The sequence below is a fragment of the Leuciscus leuciscus genome (genome assembly GCF_965113295.1).
Source record: "Leuciscus leuciscus genome assembly, chromosome: 13".
NCBI lineage: Eukaryota > Metazoa > Chordata > Actinopteri > Cypriniformes > Leuciscidae > Leuciscus > Leuciscus leuciscus.
The window spans coordinates 7,303,388-7,322,393 of record NC_138737.1 but is presented as its reverse complement, the minus strand read 5'-3'; the positions used below and the strand labels follow the sequence as shown (position 1 = coordinate 7,322,393).

The 19,006-nt window shown below is 37.8% G+C and overlaps 1 protein-coding gene across 9 annotated transcripts in view; it reads left to right on the top strand.

Annotated features, from left to right (window-relative positions):
* dab2ipa (DAB2 interacting protein a) overlaps positions 1-19,006 on the top strand; it is a 107,485-nt gene that overhangs the window by 76,410 nt on the left and 12,069 nt on the right. For 5 of the 9 annotated variants that reach the window (XM_082188142.1, XM_082188140.1, XM_082188143.1 and 2 more), the window contains 7 exons: positions 2,135-2,291; positions 5,790-5,888; positions 6,115-6,669; positions 14,085-14,229; positions 15,298-15,442; positions 17,098-17,334; positions 17,692-17,893. In XM_082188142.1, coding sequence (XP_082044268.1) covers positions 2,135-2,291; positions 5,790-5,888; positions 6,115-6,669; positions 14,085-14,229; positions 15,298-15,442; positions 17,098-17,334; positions 17,692-17,893 — 1,540 coding nt within the window. The remainder of the gene's footprint in view (positions 1-2,134; positions 2,292-5,789; positions 5,889-6,114; positions 6,670-14,084; positions 14,230-15,297; positions 15,443-17,097; positions 17,335-17,691; positions 17,894-19,006) is intronic. The other 4 variants (XM_082188141.1, XM_082188146.1, XM_082188148.1 and 1 more) reach the window with 1 other exon arrangement.

Genomic DNA, 19,006 nt, shown 5'->3' with positions numbered 1-19,006 from the left:
GACCTGTGTAAATCACTGCTTCACAGGCCATTTCCCATCGCTAGCTCTCTCTGATTAGAAGAGCCCATGCATGGTCAAATAAAACAAGTTTGTGCCCATGCAGCTGTCTACTTGACCTTTGCATTATTTGATGGTGTGAATGCCTACTAATAGGTGATTTTCAGTGATTAATGTTCCAGAAAGAACATTTTGATAACAATTCTACTTCCTTGTTCGGAGCTGCCTGTGGCTTAGCAGTTTACACAAGAGCATTCATTGGAGTGTGCTGGTCATGTAGATGATGCAAGTTTGAGGCTCGCAACATTTAGCAATCCGTCCGTCCATTACTTCCTGTGCTATAGTCGCTTAAAATATATATAAAATAATTTTTTCATTTGTATATATAATAATGATAGGGTCTATAGAAATTTCTCTTGTTATGAAGCACATATTTTTCCAGCCTTGTTGCACTTATCGGTCATTCTGTCAATGCATAAAAGTAGGTTTCCTTGTCATTTTAGTCAATGTTTGGAGCAAACATATGTTCGCCTCGGGTCATTTGTGGATTTGCTGACACCACTGGCAAGAGTCGCTAGAGGGACATTACATTAGTTTTAATATCAGCCTACAGTCCGCAGTGTGTCATTCGTCAAACTTTTAAAAGCACACAGGACCAGAGAAGCACTTGCTTGACTTATCTATTACATGTCAGGAAAAATGAACAGAGGAACAGGAAGATAATCTGGTCATCTTCCTGTGAGATTTGACTGAGATGAGTTTTTTTGTATAGTCCTTGACTGATGCTCTGCACATTCTTCCGAGAAAAAAAATCCGTATTTCTTGTTATTTTACACCCTATTCTGACTGTCATGGACCATGATAGCAAAATGGGCCTTTTTTGAGAGTTTTCCAAGGGAGTTTTTACTTCATAATTCATAATACAACTAATAGTTTGATCCCGCCATCTTTGTTTTCTGTTAGCAGCAGTGTCTCTGAGGCTGTGTAATTCCATCATCTGTTATCATAACTCATTATCTAAGTACTCATTTGAAAAAAAAAAAAAGATGAAAAAAATATATTCGGTTTTCCTCCTTTCTGGGCTCTACTGAACCGTAATTGGCAGCATGAGCAAGACTAGCAGGATATATTTTTTTCCAAACACATTTGACCAATTTCAAACCACATCAATCTTAATAACTACTATTAATTTAGTATTTAATCATTTATAAGTGATATATTATTGTTAAGGAAGGCTGGAAGTGAAAAATGCCTTATATTCAGGTGTGCATAATTATTAAGCAGGTTTTCTTTTACAGGTAAAATGAGCCAAAAAAGAGATTTAACTCGCACTGAAAAGTAAAAAATTATTAAATGCTCATGAGAAGGATGGAATACTAATGCAATACTAGAAATGGCTAAATTAAGGCGTGACCAATGGACAGCAAAACGCTGTCATACAAAAACAGGCCAAGAAGAAAATAAAATGAGAAATTAAGGTGAAGGATTAGGTGTGAGTCTCTCACAGCAACTCTCACAGACAGCAGACTTCATTTGCTCCATTTGCTCTCTCTCCTAATCTCATTATTGTCCAAAAGAAACAATTAAGACATTTTCTTTCCTAAGGAAACATGGAGAAGACAAGTCACACTTCCAGTAAACACTTCCTTTTCACCTTTTAATTTGTGTATGTGTGCTACTTCCTTTTTAATTTTTGTGGCAGTATTAGTCAACTCATCATGCCCTCGGTGGTTTCGTTCAAACATTTCCATCCGAGTGAAGGTCAGCCACCTGGAGGGCAAACTTTGTTTTCCATTTCCTATGTGAGAGACACCTCACTTCCAATTAAGCGACGCTACTTTTTGATGGCTCATTACAGCTTGCTGAAAATGGCTCATGGCCTCATCATTTCCCAGGCTGCCGCCCCTCGGTTCCTTCCTCAGATACTGTATGCCATGACGAGGCCTGGAAGCTTTGGCTTTTGTGTGCGATGCAGCAGAACCGCTGAGCAGTGAGAAGTCAGCAGCTCCTGCTGTGCTCACTAGTTTCAGTTCACATTGCATCTCACTTCTAATAAACTACAAATGCCTGTTTGACTCTATTGGATGCTTGTAAGAAACCTTGATGCATGTGTTCCTCTCTTCCTGTTTCGCTCCAGTAGATCCCATCTGATGCCGAGGCTGAAGGAATCGCGGTCTCACGAATCGTTGCTCAGCCCCAGCAGTGCAGTAGAAGCTCTAGATCTTAGCATGGAGGAGGAAGTGCTCATCAAACCTGTGCACAGCAGCATCCTGGGACAGGATTTCTGTTTTGAGGTGAGTCGGCTGATCTCGCTGCCCTGTTGAAGCCACAGCTCTGTATTAATTCCGAAAAGGACTTTTAATGTCCGACAAGTCTCAAAATAGCACGCAGCAAAGGCCCATTAAAACTTCATCAAGGCCATTAGCTGAGATCAAATAGTTCGCTGAAAATAGCAGCGCTATCTAGCTGCTCCACAGTTAAATCATTGGGTGGCCACGGGTCAAGTTACTGGATGATTTTCACGTGCGCTACAGGGAAGCCTCACTTAAACCAGATGCTTATACAATTACAAGGTCACAGGGTGCAGAGCTGCAGACACAGAAAACTATGATCTGGTATGTGCATTCAGGTTTCCTGAAAAAAGAATAGTAACTCACCTCAAAAAAAAAAAAAAAATTGTTTATTTTTTATGTAATATTTCAAATGTTTAAAATTAAATTTAATTAAATGTACATTTTTATAATATTTAATAAAAAATATATATATTAGTAATAGTTACTCACCGTCATGCACTTCCAACCCTGTATAGTTTTTTTCTGGAACACTAAAAGAGAAATTTTTAAAGAATGTTCATGCTGCTCCAAAGGCTGTCAAGCTCTAAAAAGCACACAAAAATACCTTTAAAGCTTCTTTGTAACAGCTACATTGAAACAACAAGCTAATCATAATCTGAAGCAGTAAACTATAGTAATGCTACTGTTTTAGATTAAAAATAGCTAAATATTGCCAATGTAAATAAATCTAGATTAAAATTCAAAGAGACAAGATAGTCTATGCATGACCTGATGTTTTATTCTTATCCAAAACGAGGTGATGTGAACATTATGGAACACGCATGCATTGTCTGTTTCATAGCCAGCAGCCACATCACCCTGTAGCCCAAGACTGGTTTCCCACTGAAGTAGCAGGGTTGAGCCTGGTTAGTACCTGGATGGGAGACTCCTGGGAAAACTAGGTTGCTGCTGGAGGAGGTGTTATTGAGGCCAGCAGGGGGGCGCTCACCCTGTGGTCTGTGTGAGTCTTAACGCTCCAGTATAGTGACGGGGACACTATACTGTAACAAGCACTGTCCTTCGGATGAGACATTAAACCGAGGTCCTGACTCTCTATGGTCATTAAAATTCCCAAAAAGAGTAGGGGTTTAACCCTGGCATCCTGGCCAAATCTGCCCATTGGCCTCTATCCATCATGGCCTCCTAATAATCCTTATATTATATACTGATTGGCTTCATCACTCAGTCTCCTCTCCACCAATAAGCTGGTGTGTGGTGGGAGTTCTGGCGCACTCTCTCGCAGAAAGTCCAAAATGGAGTCATAGAAGTAATAACTTGTGATGTTCCAGGAAATCTCTAATATGGACAAGGCATCCAGCTATCACTGTAGCTGTAGCTGAATAAAAAGCAGGAACATTTTGACTTATAAAACCTAAAAACAATAAACACACACTTGCGACAATATATGGTTTATGTGTGTTTTTCATAACAATAAAGTATGTTTAATGCAGTGCTAAGCGACATAGCCTTTATTACAGTATAGCAACTATATACTACAAATAATTGGATATTGTTCAGCACTGTATTTGATTCCTTAGCCAATTAAAAAAAGCAAGAGATAGGAAAAAATAAAACCAGTCAGTTAGACAAAAGTCCAAAAAAACCCCCCAAAAAACTGGTATTACACTTGACATTTCTGTCCCCCTCACTTCGCCCCTGGTGACCATAAACTTGCATCAGGCGTCTGCATGTAGATCTTAAGACCAGAAGGGCCTTCCTGTCTCTTTGCATCCCCTGCCCGATAGGGTGTGAAAGAGCCTGTCCCATCTGTCTGAACATCTCCTCTCATTCTCTCTCTGCTCACTAGCGGTGAGTTTCGAGAGGCCAGTTCACATGGAGTTGATGACTGTTACACTGCACCACTCGCCAGCTGGAAAGAATGAGACACTGACAGTTAGTAGGAGTTCTGCAGGGGTCAGCCAGAGGTCCATTGTGGACTATGCTGTTTGCTCTATTTATTCAATCATTTAAACTACAACTATAACAGTCAAAATTATAAATTGAATTGGACTACAATTCAATATATCACAAAAAGTCTTAAATGTTAGTATTTTTCTACTAGACATTACATTTTAAGGTGAGGTCTTAAATCTGATCGAAAAATACAGGTATGTGCTTTTAGGCTGTGTAGCACCAAGTCTTTGGGAGTAGCCTACCCAGTTCACAACTGGACTTTGTTACGTATGTTTTTTTTTTACGTAGTACATCACAGTGCGTGCTTCACCATGAGTCGGGGAGGGGGAGTCGCTTGGGAGACGAGAGTGGGCAAATTCAAGCAAAATGACAGTGCGAATTTACCGGTTTCGGAGATGGTTGGCAACAACTAATGACAGCGACGAAGCCAAGTAGTTTATGCTGCAAGACGTTAATTAGGTACTATGGGAATGAAGGCAAATTAATTAAGAATTATTTAGATTTTTAGAATACTTTCCTAAAATGTGTTGCTGTATGCATTGTCTCAAAGAGGTAAAAAGGTATTACGTTTGATTTAAAATTAAATGTGCAGCAACCCCGTTTACATAAAAGCTGTTTTTGAGCAGTTACTTAATTTAAATATTGCAGTTACTTATTTTTTATTTACATTTATTTTTGTAGGTTTACAATTACTTATTTAAAAATATAATATAAATAATACTTCATTTTGCCCAGATTAATTTTTCTAAATTGTATTACATTTTGCAATTACTTTTTTAAATATGTATTTCAAATATAATTCAAAACTAAATATTACTTTATTTCACAATTGCTTCATTTGTTTTTGTTTTTTAATTATATTCAACAATTACTTCTTATTTCTAGTATAATTTTATAATTTAAGTATTACTAAAATATTACTTAATTTTTACCTTTTTGAATACTAATGAATTTTGTTTACTTTTTATTTAATATTTATTACTTCATTTTATGTGATTACTTATTTTAAACATTTATTTCAAATAAAATTTAAATGCATATTTAAATACAAAAGGAGTCAGGCACAGATAGCACCTGGTTAAATTGGATGGGTTTTCAATTTTTTTTATTAATATAAAGTTTTAATTAATTATACATTTTTGGCTGAAATACAGCATGTAAAAGTATTGCAACTGTTTAGTGAATTCACCCCTCTGTATTCAAACGTACTTTTGTAGTCACCTGGATGATGCGACTGTGAACAGGTCCTTTCAGATTGAATTTTTGATATAAAAAGAATATTTGTATTGTCTCACTTTTCTCTGATATCACATGTTATCCTGCAAATGCATTTGATTTAAGTGCATTCTGTCTGATTGGGCTATTTGATCGTTTTATTCTTTCTTCAAATGTAATTGTTCTCCACCCCTGGGAAACGCTTCATTGTTTGAGTGCTGTAGATCTCTCTGCTCATGTCCACCATCTGCCTGATCTGCATTACATTCCTTTCTAGCTCACTTCATGCACTTATCTGCAAATTGTAACAATTGTAATCTGTAATTGCAGGTAACTACTTCAACAGGAAGCAAATGCTTCTCATGTCGATCGGCTGCCGAGAGAGACAAATGGATGGAGAATTTGAGACGTGCTGTGCATCCCAACAAGGTAAACTGGATGATTCATCTGAATCCTGTGTAATTCTAGACGAGATGAGGTTTAAGCCAGTCAGCATGTTACTTTTTCATATATCCTGTCTCACATATTGACTGTTTCTGATCGACTTCTCTGCATTAACCCGGCTTAACTTTTTAAAGTACACACGGGGGTTATCTTTCTTCAGCTTGCAGAGGTCGATGTAACATGCAGTGTTTTCTTTTTTCATATTCCACAGGATAACACCCGTCGGGTGGAAAACATGCTGAAATGTTGGATTATCGAAGCCAAGGACTTGCCGGCAAAGAAAAAATACTTCTGTGAACTTTGTCTGGATGACACATTATATGCACGGACTACCTGCAAACTCAAAACGGACAATGTTTTCTGGGGCGAACACTTTGAGTTCAACAACCTGCCCTCAGTCAAGAGTATCACCGTGCATCTTTACAAGGAAACAGACAAAAAGAAAAAGAAGGACAAAAATAATTACGTGGGCCTGGTAAATATCCCCATGGCGGCGGTCACCGGGCGACAGTTTGTGGAGAAATGGTATTCCGTGAGCACGCCGAATCCCAACAAAGGAAAGAGTCCGGGACCTATGGTCCGAATGAAATCCCGATATCAGAGCATGAGCATCCTTCCCATGGAGCTGTACAAGGAGTTTGCAGAGTATATTACTAACAATTATATGTTGATGTGCTCAGTGCTGGAGCCAGCTTTAAGTGTGAAGAACAAAGAAGAGATGGCTTGTGCACTTGTCCATATCTTACAAAGCACAGGCAAGGCCAAGGTAAGACAATTGCGTTGTATGCTTCAATGTCTCTTTAAAGTCAACTTTAAAACTCAAAATTAACCCCCATTTACTTTATAAATGCACATTCCTGCTCTTGTTGGTGCACATTATTTCAAAGAAAACTGATTCTGTCAAGACCACTATCGTCAAAGATCATTGACAATTCATACAGTTTAAATTGGTATGGTTTAAGGCTGCACAATATATCGAAATTATCGAAATAGCGCAAATGTATATATATATCGATATGCATATCGCAACAGCTTGCAATAACGGATCATGAAAAAAAGACAAAGAGAAAATCACACACTGCTCTTGGCTAAATAACTTTTGTAGCTTTAATAAGAATCAGTATATATTTAATTCATACAGTGAAAACTAAGCAGTGTTTTATTTTTACATTTGATTATTCAGTTTCTGTTGTTAAATAAACCTAATGTAGGCCTTCCTGAAACCCTAAACCCCGTGGTTTACACTGATGTTAAAATAACATGCAGTAAAACACTGCTGTTCACTTTCAGAAGTTGAAGTTTTCTTGTCAAAAACCCGATTGTGAAACACGTATGTAGGTTATATAATTTTAAATATATTTTAAGGATAATTTAAGATTATTTTACACACTTTATCGTATCGCATATCGAATATCGCATTAAGTAGTTATCGCATTTTTCTTCAATATCGTCCAGCTCTAGTATGGTTCTGTTCTGACCTGGGCAAGAACTCCCTGCCCATTCATGCAGCCTAGCATGGATAAGAGCATGGAGAACAGCGATAACCCCCCTTAGGGTAAAAGAACTGAACCAACATAACTGTTTTGCAGATATCATTAATATTCAATAATTTAATATACAACATAATTCAAGAACAATTAGTCTAATTCGAATATCAAAAGGCCAAGTCCTGACTGGACGAGAGGAGCTGGGGATGGAGGAGGGTAATTAGCTCTTGAGCAACATGATAAAGCTGCTGATAATACTGAATGGGCTTTATATATAGGGACGTTGTGATAGGTGTCGTATTCCTATACATTAGGTAGACGTGGATCTGCTGAGAGTCATCTGATGCGATCTTGACTGACGTAACCTGCCAGAACTGACGCTACTCTTGATTTTCATGTTGACTTGTTGGTTGACTGTATTCTAGGAAGATTATTTAATTATAGTCTCTGACGGATGCTGTTTGCTGGCAAGCGAACGCGAGGGTGACATGACGTAGAGATAAAAGACTCAACAATCGTTGTGCTATATTGAGTTCAATAGTTGTATGTTATTTTGGATGTTGTCTTAGATGTGTCTTGAAAGAATTATTTCATTTTTTTTTTTCTAAAACTGAAGCATTTGAACAGCTGTGAGTGTTACTAAAAAAAAACAGCATAGGACGTTCTAGGCTTTACTCTAAATGCCACCAAATGTCCAACTGCGAAAAACGTAATTGACAGAGAAGAATAATAGAGACGTGGCCCGCTTTCCCTCATTTAATCACGGGAGTGCTGAGCGCTATGATTGCCCTCATTAACTTGAGTACGAACAGCTCTGATACTCGCCATAAATCTGCTGACATCACACACAAAAGCCCACCGTCTGACGCTTTGTCACTCATCTGTCATTATTGATCAAATGCTGTAAGAAAAGAGTTGTTTTGCGATTACTTTTTTGCTGCAGCAGTCTGACGCCAATCCGAGGCATTGTTGCATCATAATGGACCCGCACAACAATGTGCCGTCCAGTTCTCTAGAATATGCGATCGCATTATTGTTGAGCGTCACTCTGGGCTTATTTGGGATTTGAGTCTGTGCAATGTAATAATACAACCCCGAAGCACAATGTGTCTTGTGTTTAGATGTGCTCGAACGAGAATTTTGGTGTTTATGTTCCAGGTTGTGTTGAATGAAAAATTGATTCTGTCCTTTTCAGCAGCCCTAATCTGTTGCTTTTTCAACATATTTTCATCAAATCGCACAATTCAAGCTCTTTAGTGCCAGTTTTTGCGGAACACATATTATGTAATTTTTCAGACAATCAACAAAGTGGCTGGTCTGTCATTACAGCAGAACTTTAAGTCAATAAGGCCACAGTCTTTCATTATGAAGCAGTTGATTGGTCAGGGACTGCATTGCCTCTCATTATACAAGGCCAGAGCCGGTCAGCCAGTGCATTGTCTTTCATTAGCTGAAGCCTGGTTACTGTAAATAGTGCATTGACTTACTCCCTAGATTCCACAGCTTCCTGTCTTTGTCTGCAGGTCTGCATGAATTTAATAATGAATTACTAATTAGCTTGATTATGTACTGATAGCAGATGATTGAAATAATATCTACCCTGTATGGGGCATCTCGTTTTAAAATTGAATTGTAGAATTATGAGCTCTCTCGTAATAAGACATTTACCTTTATTGATCTAATAAGCAGTCATCAAATTTGTAAAGTAGTTTTGAAAAGCCAATGCATTTCAGTTTTACTTTATTAATGTATCAAACATATTTTGATGCTCTTAACTCTAACTCTAAATGGTAAATATTTAAATGTCCATATACAGTATGTATTTAGTATAAAATGCATACAATAGTGTGTCTGTGTTATATACTGAATATATACTGTATAGACATTTGAAGCATTACTGATATAAATTACATATGTATTTACATCTATTTAGGAGCTTTATTAAAAATGTAACGGGCATTGAATAAATATAAAATATCCAATGTATATATATATATATATATATATATATATATATATAATACACACACTGTGTAAGGGTGTTAGCCGGAGGGGGTAGATTCACGATTCTAACCCCACATAAAGATCCAATGTGTCCGCTCAGGGTTTGTCCCGAGGGAAATTCCAAGTGTCAGGCCTCATGCTAATCAGCTTTTATTAATTCAGCCATTTGTTTAAGGGCCAAACAGGTTCATGTGATCACGCACAGTGAAGAATTGAGCTGTAATGTGCAAGTCTGAAAGATTATTTATCAGCAGGGCTGTGTACTAGGGAGGCAGGGCCTGTGGGACAGGGGTCATTACTGGATCGCACCTGAGGGTGAACGGACTCTCAAGAGCACACACTGCCATTTTAACAAGCCACTGCTTACTTATTCATGCCTGCCTCAAACCGCTGTAAGCGTGAAGCTTAAACAGAATGTTAACAACCCTTCCTCAGGCTATTGGACAGCCGGAAATGTGTGAGACATGGATCATATACATACTTTAAGTATCATAATGAGTGTATGGCCTATGTGAATACACAGCATTTTAAGATGGCCACAGATTTCAGTTTTATTGGTTGTGTATAATGAAAAAATAAACATGCAACAAAAACAAATTGGTTGTGTCAGGTTTTACAACAGACTGAGGTTTACACCATTTCATTTTAGATGAGCTGATTTTTATTTATTGTTTTGCTCTCACGTGAGAGTTGAACACACACTGTGAGTATTGTACCTGTCTGCTTTTAAAAAATGACAAAAATAGAAATTTGTGAAATAGCCAAATTGTAGCATAATTAATATTTTTTAGTGTTTTGAACAAGTTGCCACAATGATGCTGAGGTGTTTTGGGCGGTTGCCGGGGTGTTGCTATGTAGTTGTTTCATTCTGAGTGAATTTTATTGTATAGCTATGTTGTTGCTAGGGTGTTTAGGGTGGTTACTAAGTGTTTACTTAGTGTACCAAATTAAAAGACCCCACCCTCAAATGTCTGTGATATTCTGGTCCCTGTAGCCCTGCGTCTCAATGTCCATACTATCCATTCTAAACAGTATGTGAGATTAAATAAGTGTGTCCCAAAGCATAGTATGTTGAAAAGAGTATGCCAGAAGTCCCCGGATGGTCTACTATTTCCGGTGGATTTTCGAAGTGTGTATCCGTGCACACTATCAGCTAATATTTCCCCAAAAACACATTGCGCTTTGGAGGAGGAACTACAAACAAGAGTAAAAAGTGTAAAAAAAAACTACAAAACATGGCAGAACCTGATAGAAAAATATAAATTTTATGTCATCCGTTATATTTAATCTGTAATAACAATGTGGACTTTTATAAAGATCCGTTTGGCCATTAACTTTTAAATGCATCATTATGCATGAATATGAGGAGAGTGACATGCAGATCAACGTGCTTCTGCATTTCTCTCCGATACAGTAGGAAATGAAATGTGGAGGATTTTGACTGTGACAAGATGATTGACAGGCCAGTTTACTGTCACTGGATGCGACAGAGCAACCATTAAAGACGCAATTGAATGACGTGATGGATGTCCCAAAGCTTGTCTACTCTTCTGCTACAAACTCAAAAGTGTGCACTTTTTCTTCACAAAAAGAGTACATACTTTTAGGGCGTAGTATAAGTAAGCGAATTGAGACGCAACATAGGCCTGTTTTTTTTTTTTTTTTTTTTTTTTACCAAGCAAACATTTTTCCTTAGAAGAGTGAAAGCATAATGGGTTACTTTACGTGGGTTAAAGTCTTTCTTCAAATCTCCCTCTTGCTCGTTCTTTCTCCTCCATCGTCATACGCCCCCTAATGCTGATTGGCTATGGCTTACCCCACCTTTAACTGGGCACCACTCATGCAACCTAACCAGACCATGTGACAACAATACTACCTTGAGCATGGATAGCTGGATACTGTTTCACATGCATTGTTTGCTTAAAAAATAATACGCATTACACAGTGTGTTCTGCCTAGTATGCAGTAAAACCTGCACTAGTACTCCATATTTCATAAAACCCTATAGTTTTTTGCAGATCTGTGCAGATTGTGGTGCTAAGCTATAGACGGGCATGATGGGATGTGACAGGCGAGCCGAGGAAGATGCACTGCACTCGATAGTGTCTGATTAGTAGTGAGACTACTACGGATAAGTCTCATCAGTGAGCGGGCGCTGAGTGCAGCTCACTGTGTTAGATTTTGCGTCCTAATTGAATACCGAGTGCTGTGACTGCTGCCAAAGACGCAGAGCTTTTCCAGAAACTGGGTCTCATTTGATCCTCTCAGTGTCATAACCACAATGTACCTCTGCCTGACTGGGAAGAGAACAGCTCAGATATGCCCTTATCACCTGATCCCACCGGTAATGGTTTAGAGAGCTTTGTGCGGTACAGTCTTTTTCTTGTTTATATAAGGTGTAATGTGTCAGCAACTGTTTCGATTGTTATGGACACCTGCTTAGGAGACAAAATCCTCAGAAGGGTGCTTGTAGACGTGCAATAGTGACTCAGACACTATCTCTCAAAACACAGACATACATCTGCTGCAGATCATTGATCACACGCCAGAGCTGAAATCAGCAGAAATCACTGCCAGCTGTAAACACACACGCCCATGTCCTTTACGGAGATTCTGTTGACAGCAGTAGCTCAGCACCACTCACACTGATCCTTCGTCTTTTTTCATAGGATGTCACCAGATTGTGTTTTTGATGCTGGTGGGATCGTATGTTCAGCTGGTAAATAGCAAGACTGTGCTGGTCCACAAGCCCTAAACCAGCACTAACCAGCATTAGTTTAATACTACCTAATTATATTTAATAATCATTCATTGGACACAAAAAGAGAAGAAAATTCCTTTTTTACCCCTAATATTATTCATGGTAATTATTGTGTAAAACAGAACATTATGAATATGTTATGACATTATAACTGGCTGAATGTAATTTTAATTTTAGCATGTTTTTTTGTTTGTTTTTTGTTTTTACATATTCAGCATCATTCTGAAATTAATCAAATGCTTTTTAACTTGGTAAGTTTGAATTGAATCTGATTTGGAGTTGAATTTGAATTTGAACTGGAACTAGTGCTGAAATTCAAAGGAATTGGAATTTAAATAATTTAAAGTGAAAAATAAATATAAACAGAGATACAATCCTTACTAATAGTGATTATTAAATGCATTTAAGGCTTAATATTAAGAAATGTGCATTGTGCACTAAAGAAGTACTCCAAATAAAGTTTAATTATAATTAAATCAGTAAGCCTCAACCGATATGTCAGTAATATATGTTAATGGATTTGTAGTATACTTAGTATGAAATAATTTTTTTTTTTTTACATTTTGGTATAGGTTTATTTCACTAGTGCCAATAACTGTCATTTTAACAAGAAAAAGGAACATTTGACAAGGATTGAAAGATTATAGTTTTTACAGACAGACAGCTTTATGGATAATGGTGATTAAGATGATGGAATGCCATTACCTAACGATTTCTTAGAATTGCAATTCAGTAAATTACACTTCCTGTCATTACTCTAAATTCCAAACTGTGTGTGTGTGTGTGTGTGTGTGTGTGTGTGTGTGTGTGTGTGTGTGTGTGTGTGTGTGTGTGTGTGTGTGTGTGTGTGTGTGTGTGTGTGTGTGTGTGTGTGTGTGTGTGTGTGTGTGTGTGTGTGTGTGTGTGTGTGTGTGTGTGTGTGTGTGTGTGTACAAAAGAAAAAGTGCACAGATGCCATTGTTATTCACTTAAGATCGTCCCTTCTGGCATAGCTCTGAAATCTTATTAAAACTGGGCGAGTACAAACACTTTACATGTTTGACATCAATGAGGGGCTCTGAGTATCCTCTAAATAAAGGCTACAGAGTATAAAGGACCTCTCACACAGGGGCCACATGAGTGCAAATCATTAACATGTTTACTCGTAGGCTTCGGAGGCTGAAACTGATTACAGAGGCAGTGAAGGCGGAGCTGAGACATGGGATACGCATCTTGAGAGAAGAAAAACAGGAAGTTAGGGAAAGAATATTGCAATGAGACCCAGGGTAAATTTCATTGAACTATACAATGTCCATTATCCCACAATCAATACACTATCACTGAGAATGAGTCATCTCCCCAGCTGGATATCCATAACCCTCTCAATCTGTTACACATTCTGACTGGAGCTGCTGTGTGTCTTCAGTCAATAGTGGCACTCCTAGACTCCAAATAAAAAGCCCCTGAGTCTGGCCTATTAGATGATTTTGCTGTTTTCCAGGGCATCCAGTCAGACACCCGGTTCTGGATGGTTCAAAGTCAAACTTGGTATTTCAAAAACAGAGTGATCAAAGATGGGGGGACTAAGGGAGAAAAGCAAGCAACAGACCAGTAGCACAGCAGACACAAATACAACTTTTTTCTTTTGAGTTTCATTGCTTGTATAAAAAGCCTGCATGATTTGTGTCTCTTTTTATCAGTTTTATATACAAAGACAACTATAAGTAATGTTGATAAAGTATGAAAACTCTATCAAGCATCGTGACCAGCTTTATACAGCAACATTTGCTCGACCAAATGAGATTGGGCGGGGCTATCTGTTTGTCTGACCAATGAGAGTCAGGGGGAGTGTCCAGGAAAACCTAAGGTTTCAGTCGGGGATCCTTTTCAAACAGTTTGACAACAAAAGCTGAACATTAATAAAGACATCTTAATGTTTTGTCCCCTCAGGACTTTCTGACAGATCTGATGATGTCTGAGGTGGATCGTTGCGGAGACAATGAGCATCTCATATTCCGTGAGAACACACTGGCCACTAAAGCTATAGAGGAGTATCTGAAACTAGTGGGACAGAAGTACCTTCAGGACGCTTTAGGTAAAAACACTGACTTTGTGTACATGTCTCTGTGAAATGTATTTTTAATTGTCATTGAAATCAAAGCAGTCCGATGCTTTCCTCACAATTCCTGCAGGGATTTTAGACCATCAAATATGCTTGGGAAAATCAAGAATCAATAATTTACTGCTTTTTTTTGTGTAGTCTGTGTTTTTGAAGTTCTGTTAAATTATTTAAGATATCAAGTAGAATATGAGCACACAATCGAGTGCGGAGGGAAAGCTTTAGGCTCGGTTTCCCTCAAAAGCTCTTGTTTGATGCTGAGAAACTACTTTTAAAAGTTTAGTCTGTGAGAAAGTGTCGAAGCTTACATCAACAGCATAGTTTCAATCATTATTTGGTTTATTTTTGAGCATTATCAAATTAAAGGTGCAATAGGTGATCTGGGAAATGCTAACTTTAGCCTGCTAGCATTGAAAGCATACGATCCCACCCTCCCTGCAAATCGCCATCCAAAGCCACGCCTCCCCTAAAACACATGAACGCGCACAGACCAGAAGCCAGACGATCAGAGTCATTCACCGGTGAGAAAACTTTACAGTACAGTGAGTAACAGTACCACAATAACTAACATAAACAACTGTTTGCCTGCCATTCTCGCTCTGTCTGGACAGCGTATGTGAACGCTGATGACGTATGATGTCTGCGTGAACAGGCTGCGCAGTGGTATGCAAACACACGTTGACTGACAGGGAACACGTGCTATAATTTCATTCTGACCGAATACAATGATTGAACAAACATTTTATGGTCCTACGCCTTCCACAGATGCTATATTTATAAAAATACATTTAGAGCGCTTAACATAGTGATTGCTGTCACTTATTGCACCTTTAAACCAAGTCTTTGTTTGATTCTTTTATCCTATTACAAAACGAGTCAATGGTTAATTTTCAATTTATTCAAGTACGTTATTTTAAACCATTTTAATAGTACTATTTCCTATAAATGACCTGTAACATTTAACCAGCAGCACAGTACTGCAGCAGGCTGCACGCCGTCTGTGCTAAATGAGGTTTTCCGCATTGTTTACTTTCTTTGTCCCAGGTGAGTTCATCAAAGCTCTGTATGAGTCAGATGAGAACTGTGAGGTGGATTCGTCTAAGTGCTCCTCCAGCGACCTGCATGAGCACCAGAGCAACCTCAAGATGTGCTGTGAGCTGGCTTTCTGCAAGATCATCAACTCTTACTGGTAATGAGATCAAATTCGCCTCTCATATTAGCGTCTGCTCACAGCTCATTATGGGAATTTGTTCTGTTGGAAACGTGCTTCATTTAATGGTTTAAAATGGGTAGTTCCAATATTGGAGACTGATTGGTCAATATGGAGTTCTAATTTTGCTAAAATAAACAACATAGTTCACCATTACGCGGTGGTCATATTACACTTATATGACCGATTTACTTTACTTCCTTTCTTATGGATGAGTGATAGTATACATCATTTTATATGTAAATGTACTCGTATAGTAAAATTATTATAGTAATCATAGTGAATATACTAAATAATTTAATTGTCAGAAACTATTACATTATAATATTATATATATATATATATGTATATATTAGATACTGTATATTTAAATTATGTAGTATTAATTTTATTTACAATTTTAAATGTATTCATATAATAGTGATTATAGTAACCATAGAGATTTTACTAAGTAATTTAAATGTCATAAACTATTACATTAATATAGTATTTTATATATATGTGTGTGTGTGTGTGTGTGTGTGTGTGTGTGTGTGTGTGTGTGTGTGTGTGTGTGTATATATCTAAACATATCATTTATTCACAAATATAAAGGTGTTCATAAAAATATTACTACATTTCAAGATATGTAAAAAGAAAATTAAATATATATAATATTTTTTATTAAAAGGTATTTAAATTAAATTTAAACTTTTGTTTTAACATATTTGACAGCACTAAAATGAATTGAATGCAATGTAAGTCACTTTGAATAATAAGCATACCAAATAGATTAATATAAATGCTAAAAACATGCAAGACTTATGAAGGGTTATCGTCTGCTATCGTCAAGGCAGATCCTGAATAAGGGATTTGTCATTTCTCCAAAAGGCCCATGATGCCTGGCATGGTAAGACTAATAAGAAGTGAGAGGTCTCCATCTGTCCTCGTAGAGACTGTGCTATTCCTCAATCATCACCTACGTTTCTGCAAAACCATGCTGAGAAATGAAATTAGTCCCTCTTGCAAGGGCCCGGTGCATGATATTCCATCAGGGGAATGTAATTTTCCTGCCTTTGAGGATTATCTTAGACTGAATCTTGACAGGTTATGTCTAACTGTGCTACAGTTTTGTCATACCGCCATCTTTTATGTCGTGCTGTCTTAAAAAGAGCAACTTAAACAGCAGATTGTGGTGAGCTGGAGGCCACAGCAAGGGACGTCCTTACGGCGATGATGTGAAAATTGAAGGAGGGTGTAACGGTTAAAGGGGGTAGCAGTGAAAGTGTTGTGGGAGAAGATGTCGTCCCGTGTTGTTAACACTTAATTAAATGCACACAGTGACTGTGATGCAATGTGGGAATCCAGAACTGTGTGGGAGTTTTGTTGTTTTTGGGCCTGTTTGTTACTAAACAGTTACTTAGCAGTGCTAGACTCATATAAGTCATCCTTCATTCACCCTCATGATTTTCCAAACCAGTATACTGGTATTTTTAGTCACTATGGATGGTTGAAGACTTAGCTATATGTTGGAATCACATGAGGGTGAATAATTAATGACAGAATTTACATTTTTGGGTGAACTATCCATTTAATGTTTTTTAAACAGACTTTTTGTTTTATACTCAAATCACTTAATTGTCTTTTCACTCCAGCGTGTTTCCTCGGGAGCTCAAAGAAGTGTTTGCGTCCTGGAGGCATGAATGCAGTAGCCGAGGACGGCCAGACATCAGCGAACGCCTGATCAGCGCATCTCTCTTCCTGCGCTTCCTGTGTCCTGCTATCATGTCGCCCTCACTCTTCAGCCTCATGCAGGAGTATCCCGACGACCGCACCGCCCGCACACTCACGCTCATTGCCAAAGTGACGCAAAACCTCGCCAACTTCACCAAGTAAGTGAATTTGTGCAGTTGATGGAAAAACAAAAAATGAATTAAATCATACACATATAAAATTAACATAAATAAGTAATTTTTTAGATAAAAACAAAGGTTCTACAGTATATGGAACCTTTTCTTTTAAGAGTGTCATAACAAAAGCTTTATCATATGACATGATACTGAAATGACAATGAAATTGACGTTGATCATGAGTTTTAATGCATCATACTCTGAACTATGGTTAAATCAGCATCATAATGAGCAAAATTATTCCTGTGGTTGCAATTAGTTAATAATAGTTAATAAAATGTTTCAAATGGTACATTTGAATCAGGAAACTCAAACTGTTGTCTACTTTTTTTGTCATAGGTTTGGCAGTAAGGAGGAGTACATGTCCTTCATGAATCAGTTCTTGGAGCATGAATGGACCAACATGCAGCGCTTCCTGCTGGAGATCTCCAACCCAGAGACCATCTCAAACACAGCAGGCTTCGAGGGTTATGTTGACTTGGGCCGTGAACTCTCCACTCTTCATTCTCTTCTGTCAGAAGCGGTCTCACAGCTCGATCAGGTGAACACCTGTGTTTGAACAAATATAATTTTTCATGGGAAAATATATATAACTGTCAGTTTTCTCACAGAAAAAAGAATCTGATGAATTACAAAGAGCTCAGTTTAGTTTATCTAAAGTGAACAGATTTTCATTTTAGATAAAATAAAGACAGAACTGGCTCTAAAATCTGATTGGATGAGCCACAATCAAAGATCTAAAATGTGAAATAGCATATATACACACCTGAGAATACACATCTGATTCGTTTAAAGAGGACCTATTATGCTTTTTTACATTTTAATCTTTCTTTAGTGTAATGTTGCTGTTTGAGCACGAAGGTCTGCAAAGTTACAAAGCACAAAGTCCAGTCCAAAGGGAGTTGGTTATCTGACAGCAAAGTGGCCACGCCCTTAATTATGCAGAATTTGAAGGTTTAATATAATTTAAACGGATGAGTTATAAAAAAATTCACCCCCTCACATTTGTAATGAAGGGCAAAGTTAGCTATATAGACCAAAAACACTTTTGAAACCAGGCTGTAAAAATATTTGTTTCTGCTGTAAAGTTGGGCATTTTAACATGGGGGGGTCTATGGGATTGACTCTCTTTTGGGGCCTGTTTATAGCGGCCAGTCGATGAATTGCAGTTTAAGTCACTTCCGTGTTGGAAGGTTTCCGCTTGGTTGCGTTAGTAGTGTGTTAATAATGGTAAAGGGCGTGACATTTCCGAAACACGCTTGATTCGTCGGCTGCATCAATCAGAGCACGTTGCGCTTTTTGCAAAGAGGGGCTTCATTGAGACAGGAACTAGAGCATTACAGACAGACTGGGAAAAGAGGTGCTGCAGCCATGTAAAATATATGAAGAGTTCAGATGCAAAAGCCTCTAAGTGCCATCTGAAATTTTCTTCTAGAATGATCATTTTTATAAAGCTTGTATATTTAAGTTCAGTCATTTCACTTAAATGACAATAAATAGGTCATTTTCATTGCCATTCAAGTGAAATTACTGAATTTAAATATACGAGCTTGATCAAAATGATCATTCTAGAAGAAAATTTCAGATGGCACTTAGAGGCTTTTGCATCTGAACTCTTCATATGAAAAATAATGTGTAATCTAGCAGGCCCCAA